General features: G+C 36.2%; 1 protein-coding gene across 5 annotated transcripts in view; it reads left to right on the forward strand.

Moving 5' to 3' along the window:
* LOC107709901 (CREB-regulated transcription coactivator 1-like) overlaps positions 1 to 4740 on the forward strand; it is a 13059-nt gene extending 8319 nt beyond the window's left edge. For 3 of the 5 annotated variants that reach the window (XM_016514569.1, XM_016514572.1, XM_016514570.1), the window contains 3 exons: positions 1508 to 1594; positions 3402 to 3582; positions 3720 to 4740. In XM_016514569.1, coding sequence (XP_016370055.1) covers positions 1508 to 1594; positions 3402 to 3582; positions 3720 to 3925 — 474 coding nt within the window. In that variant the 3' untranslated portion in view covers positions 3926 to 4740. The remainder of the gene's footprint in view (positions 1 to 1507; positions 1595 to 3401; positions 3583 to 3719) is intronic. The other 2 variants (XM_016514571.1, XM_016514573.1) reach the window with 1 other exon arrangement.
* Positions 4741 to 6801: the final 2061 nt, after the last annotated feature.

The raw sequence follows: 6801 nt of genomic DNA on the forward strand, positions 1-6801 counted from the left end.
ATATAAAAAAAATGCTGCTTCAGCCAAAAACCTTCCTAACGATTCATAGAAGAGACATTTTTCAGAGTGCAGACCTCTCCTTGTGTTTGTGAAAAAAGAAAGAAAATGTTTTAAAAATACAGTATTTTGTTAAAATTTTAAATGTCATGTACAAGTAAATTACTTTATAGTTCAATAATGGCTCTGCAATCTAAACATCATACATTTTGTAAATTAATATTGTACTATAAACACGTTACATAACACACCTAAAATGCAACACTGAATTTTATAAAATATGTAACATGGGTTCTCTGCTCTCTTTATCCAATAATGGGCCTGAAAAAGGTTAGATATCCTGTGCTAGTTGATATTATCACACAGAATTATATAGTCTTATAGAAAAAAATATATTCTTTTAGTCGCTTTGCCTTTGGCCAGGGGTGTCCAATCCTGCTTCTGGAGGGCCGTCCTGTAGAGTTAAATTCCAACACACTTGCCTGGAAGTTTATAGTCAGTCTGAAGACATTTATTAGCTGATTCAGGCATGTTTAATTGGGGTTGGAGCTAAATTTTGCAGGACAGTGGCCCTCCAGGAACAGGTTTGGACACCCCTGTCTTTGCTGCTGCTCCAGAGTCCACTCACTGCTGCGATGGATGCCACAGTCTGTATGTGGCACATTTTCTTTTAACATAAAAAAAAATCACAGATTTTTGCTTTGTACGGATTCTGTTAAAATCCAGATGAAAAGTTTTAGTGCAGGAATAATGTTGTGCAACTCCTTCCTCTTGGTCTCTAAAAGCCATTTTGTGTAATTTCTGAGATATTTAGACTTAGGTTTTTGTTCATCTGTTGCTTTAGCAAAGTGTTACATTCCTGTAGAGTACACATGCAACACATTTTTGTGTTTGAAATGAGCCAAGATGTCTTCATGTCAAACATCAGGGCTCTACGCTTACTTTTCTTTTAACTTTAAAAATTTAGGAGCACGTTCAAAATTTTAGGAGCACCTTCTAAACAATTATCCAAAATTTTATCAAAAATTAGCCTTTCCATTACGAGGTGATATTTGACTCCTCTAACTTTATTTAAAGTATGTCATCTTTTGTCAAATTCTTTAAAAAATTGTATTTTATAAGCTTTTTAAAAATGGTAATTAAAATGACAGAATAAGAACAAGTAGAATAATAAATATTAAGTTACCAATCAAATGAAATCAGTATTAACAAAATTAATTTGTAGAGGTGGCACAGAAGAACACAAAAGTGGCTTGGTGTACTTTCAGACATTTAATGAGGCTCAGGTTTTCAGTCGCAAATGCGACTAAAATGGTCGCACTGTAGAGCCCTGAATGGTGATACAGAATTAGTGTTGTCATCTTGAATCATGAATTGTGACACTGAAGTTTTCATGGATTTAGATCCTTTCATGGGCTAAGTACATTGTTTTAGGGCCTTTGTGAGTGATTTGTAGTGATTATCTTTTGCGTCTTTTTGTATGGTTATTTGTAATGTGTTCTTGTTTTAGCACTCATCCATTTTCGGAAGTGTCTTTGGTGATGCCTTTTACGACCAGCAGTTGTCCCCTCGGCAGACCAGCGCTTTGTCTCAGCAGGTGAGCTCATTATGTCCGCGGTATAAATAGCTAGAATTGTAGCCTACCTTAACTGCTTTAGCTCATCTGGAAGTTTTTAAGCCACTGGTCACGTAAATATAACATTTTAGTGCAGTTCTATCTGTTCATCTAAATATGTGAAGAGCAAACTTGTCCAGAAACAATTAATTCCTTGCTCCTTACATGTACAAGCCACTAGAGGGCAGCTGAAAGCTTTAAGATGTCAGGTGAAGGGTTTTCTGTCATCTATTCTTCAATAGTGGCACAGTAGGAAGAGCGCATGTTTACAACACAAAAGAGCTGTACAGGGACATAGATCTGAATCCGCCCTGCGTCATGGTACAGTCCCAAATCCCCCTTCACGTTCCTGTCTAATATTCTGTTTAATATAACAAATGCATGCTTTACCTGCCATTAGTTTTTAAAATGTACTATTTCACTATTAAATGTCACTATTTAAATTTTATTTAAATTATGACATTTCCACTCATTCCCCCTTAAACAGTCTATCCTCAGACAATAGCTCAATACTTTCATATAGATGACAACATATTGTAATTTATATAATATTGTATATTATAATAAGACAGAAAATAAATAAATATATTCAAAAGAAAAATTACTGCTGGGTCATTCTGAGTCAAACCAACCAAATTTCAGAAACTTCCCAGGCTCAATTTTTTAGGCAAACATGCAAAGTAATGAAAGCCAAGATATTAAATGTCATGGATGAATATTTACCGAGTAAGCCACTATTTTGTAGAGAGGGGTCAAAATGGCAATTTTCACCTGAGATTCTGAGCCAAATTTCAGGGGGGTAAAAATGATGATGGCAGCATCATAATGTTATTTTTACACAGAGATTGGTAGGTCTGTTAGTAAAATGTGTTGACTTTAGCAATATTTGTTGCATTATGTGCTAATGGTGACCATTCAAAAATGGGGAATAAGCACTTTTCAAGTTTTTCTCCAAAGTTTGCCTGTAACTCAGGAAGTATTAAAGATATCTTAATGCCCTTTTAGATATTGGGTCTTAACAAACTTTCCTTTTGGCATCTTCATTTTTAAGGCCCTGTATGGTTCAGTTCCAGAGATATTGCAATTTCAATATGGCTCGAGGAGTAAATCGTTAAATTGTATACATTTTCAGTGGTCAAAAACCAAATGTGGGTCACTTTGCATAAATATGATACTACTTTTAAGAAATATTAAAGATATCACAATATGACTTTAGATTCTAGTTCTTAATAATCTTTTCTTCTTTTCTTTTGGAATCTTCATTTTCAAGGCCCTGTATCATTCAGTCCCAGAGATATGGGGACGCTCCATATTCAGATTGTTGAATATTACCCATTTTCAGTGGTCGAAAACTATATGTTGGTCACTTTGTATACAGTCAATACTTATTTTATTTAAAGAACAATGTATGAAGAATAAATAATGTTCAAATTAGAACTGTATCTTGTTTCCCTCTTTCAAAACAATATGCATATTACAGTTTCTTTGATGAATAGAAAGTTCAAAAGAAGTGCATTTTTTTGAAAATAGAAATCTAATTTAACTTAATAAATGTCTTTAATTCAATGCATCCTTGCTGAATAAAATGATTAATTTCTTTAAATAAAATAAGTAAATTGTACTACATGTGTGATTATATGCAAAATTTGGTTTTGGTTTGTGTGTCCAATGACGAGGACCGTATTTTAATTTTTAATTTAACAGAAGAAAATTATTTTTCTTCCTTAGATTGACTCCGTCAACCTTCGTCAATTAACTTATAGTCATTGAAATTGTTTTGATTCTTTAGCTGGAGCAGTTCAACATGATTGAGAATTCCATCGGCTCAAGCAGTCTGTACACTGAGGGATCCACTCTAAACTACTCTCAAGCTGCGATGCTCAACCTCACCGGGAGCCATGGCAACATGCAGGATGCGCAGCAGCTAGGCTACAGCAGCCATGGGAACATCCCCAACATCATTCTCACAGGTATTTCACCTGCCCAGTTAGATATTGCATAATATTGCATGTACCTTTGATGTACGTGTGCTGACAATGCTGCCATGAAGCCTGGCTTCAAAAAGGTCCCTCTAAAAGTTTAGCATATTATATTACTCATCTTTCAGTTACAGGAGAGTCTCCCTCGAGCCTATACAAAGAGTTGTCCAACTTTCTGACAGGTGATGTGAGCTTTGACGCAGATTCACAGTTTCCTCTGGATGAGCTGAAAATCGATCCGCTGACGCTGGATGGCCTGCATATGCTCAACGATCCAGACATGGTTCTGGCCGATCCCGCCACAGAAGATGCTTTCCGGATGGACAGGCTGTAATCTTTAGGTATACGATGTTCATTTGTCCTTTTTTGAGATCGGTGTGATTAAGTGGGAGAGAAGCAGCATGTCTGGGGGACACTTGACCCTGTTTCTCAAAGCCCATCCTCTGGGAAGATATTGCTGAGAATGTTGCCACAGCATGCTAGGGGAAAAATGGAAAAGCAGTGCTGCCACATCTAATGAATCAACCTTTTGAGCAAGCAGCCCATCGTTTCTTAGGATAATACACTCGCACCTCAGCAATTGTGGTTCCTTTAGCTCTATAGAGTGAATGTGACACTACATAAGATCCCTCAATGTTCAAGCATGCGTTCTTCCATTTCATTTCCTGTAGAAGCCTCTCCTCCTCCTTCTGATGCCTGCCATACATGCCTGTTACTTTCCTTTTTTCTTTAAATATAAATATTTAGTTATGCACTTTTATACATGCATATGCCACAAAAAACATAGTTTATGATCTGTTTTTAATTTATTTTCCTATACAAATATTTCTTGCTTGTAAGAACATTGTTAAAAAGGAGTGTTATTCCTCCCCTATTTAAGGGCAGTTTTCATGCACCTGCAACACGTTTATCTTTACACATCAACACTAATGTACTTCAGTGCAGTCTGAACATATGATTGTAATGTTTAATAGATGTCTAGTTTTGTCACGTTGTGCTTAGATAGTGGTACAGTGCTAATGTGGCTCAAGATGATCAAATTCATCTGGTTGAAAAGTGTACAACTGGAAATCTTAATATCAGAAGACACATTTACACATTTAATGGGATTATTCACCAAAAAATGAAAGTTCTTTGATCATTTGCTCACTCTCGTGTTGTTTCAAACCTGTATGACTTTCGTCTGTGGAAAAAAAGTATTTTTAAGAATAGTGGCGTACCGCATATCTGTGAGGCCCCCCTGCAAAAAATGAGATTGGGCCCCTCCCACCAGCAGTGATGTCATGAATGAAAATGTATTGTGCACCTGCTGCAACATACTCTATCTCTCCCATTTACTGATTTAACAGTAATGAATGTGGTGAATTATCATTGCATCGATGCATTTGACATTGTTAAATAACATGTGTATTTGATACAGCTTTTTAGTCAGACTGAAATCCCTGCAGGAATAAACATTTTGTCTATGAACGTAGAGGCGAAAGTGCAAATAGTAGGAGAATCCTTCAACAAAAATAATAATACACAAACATCTGTTATAAGCCCCAGTCTACATATTTTATACAGTATACAGTAAGCTCAATAAAATTCAGTTCAAACGCTGGCCTACATAAGCATCGCTAATTGTAGAAAGGAAATTATACAAGCAAAATTCATGTCTTGCAGTAAGAAAATGACCAGTAAAAAGTCTAGGAGAAAAACATACATTAAAGAATAACTCTGTACTTTAGGATATATGCTACATTTTGTGAAAAAAAAAATTACTTTTTAGGGGCACAAAGTCTTTCATTGCAGCTTTAATGTCGATGTTGCGAGCTCGGGCATTCTCAGTAGTCGGAAGAGATAAACTGGACGGTCTTTCTTGTAACATTGTGTTCCGGAGAAAGTCTTGATCACTTTCAATTTCGAGAACGAACAATAGCAGTTGTATGGCAAAGTCTGGTGACAAGCTGTCAGTGTACTGAACCGCTAAAGCAGTGGTTCCCAACCCTGGTCCTGGAGGCACCCCAACACTGCACGTTTTGCATGTCTCCTTAATCAAACACACCTGATTCAGGTCATCAGCTCATTAGTAGAGACTCCAAGACCTGAAATTGGTGTGTCAGAGAAAGGAGACATGCAAAATGTGCAGTGTTGGGGTGCCTCCAGGACCAGTGTTGGGAACCACTGAGCTAAAGCATTTGCCATTTGAAACGGGTTGTTGTCAGAGAAGGACCAGGGTACAGAAACATAGTTTGTGTCATCAAAGTGTAGCTATACTGAATTTGGTCTTTTAATGTGTTAATGCATTAAGCCACATTAAGCGTAATGATAAGCTAAAATGTGCTTCATGTGGTAACATCTACATTAATTTTATTTAAAAAATCTTATAACATTATACATATATTAGGTTACACCAACAAACCTAAATGTAAGGGTAAGAACAGGTAGAAATAGCTCTTTAACATAATTACACGTTACCACTTTTTACAGTGGGAGGTAAACGCTTAACATAAAACTTTGCGCGTTGCGTTCATATTCTGAGCTCTTCTGCAGAGTTTGATCTTTTAATATCACTAGTGCATAGCCACATTAAGCATAAAAAATCCACTGTGATTACGTTGCTGCTGTCTTAGAAGTATAGTGTTTATGACAAGTGGAATGTGAGAAAAAATAGATTTTCCCTTGTTGTTGTTTTGGATTAGAACATTATTAAGCCACGTTAAGAGTTTTTCACACACTTTTCTACTCCACTGCACTACCTTTGTGCTTGCGTCTCACATCTTTTGCAGTGTCTCGAGTATGACACGGCATTGTAAAAACGTGGCGCTCAAGTCAAAAGTTTAAAAGTTTGAAAAAAAGAGACCTTACGTTTTTGCCAAATTCCACTGTAACCACATTGTCTTGTGTTTTTCAAAGCAAAAACACGTTCTGTGAATGCCTTTTAGAAAAGAAAAAAGGCAGGGGTGTCCTGTATGCCACTGTGTAAGAACTGTTTTTGTCCATACATTGAAAGTCAGTGGAGTCCAAAACAAAACATTTGGACCCCATTGACTTTCATTGTTTTGAAAAAAAAGAGGACTTTTTTCAAAATATTTGCATTCCACAAAACAAAAAAAAAGCCGTATAGGTTTGGAACGACATGAGAGTGAGTAAATGATGACCAAATTTTTAATATTGGGTGAACTATTCCTTTAAAATGTGCAGCATATGCACATAAACAATGTAAAA

The sequence above is a fragment of the Sinocyclocheilus rhinocerous genome, unplaced genomic scaffold (assembly GCF_001515625.1).
Source record: "Sinocyclocheilus rhinocerous isolate Xijiao unplaced genomic scaffold, SAMN03320098_v1.1 scaffold26, whole genome shotgun sequence".
NCBI classification, from domain to species: Eukaryota; Metazoa; Chordata; class Actinopteri; order Cypriniformes; family Cyprinidae; genus Sinocyclocheilus; species Sinocyclocheilus rhinocerous.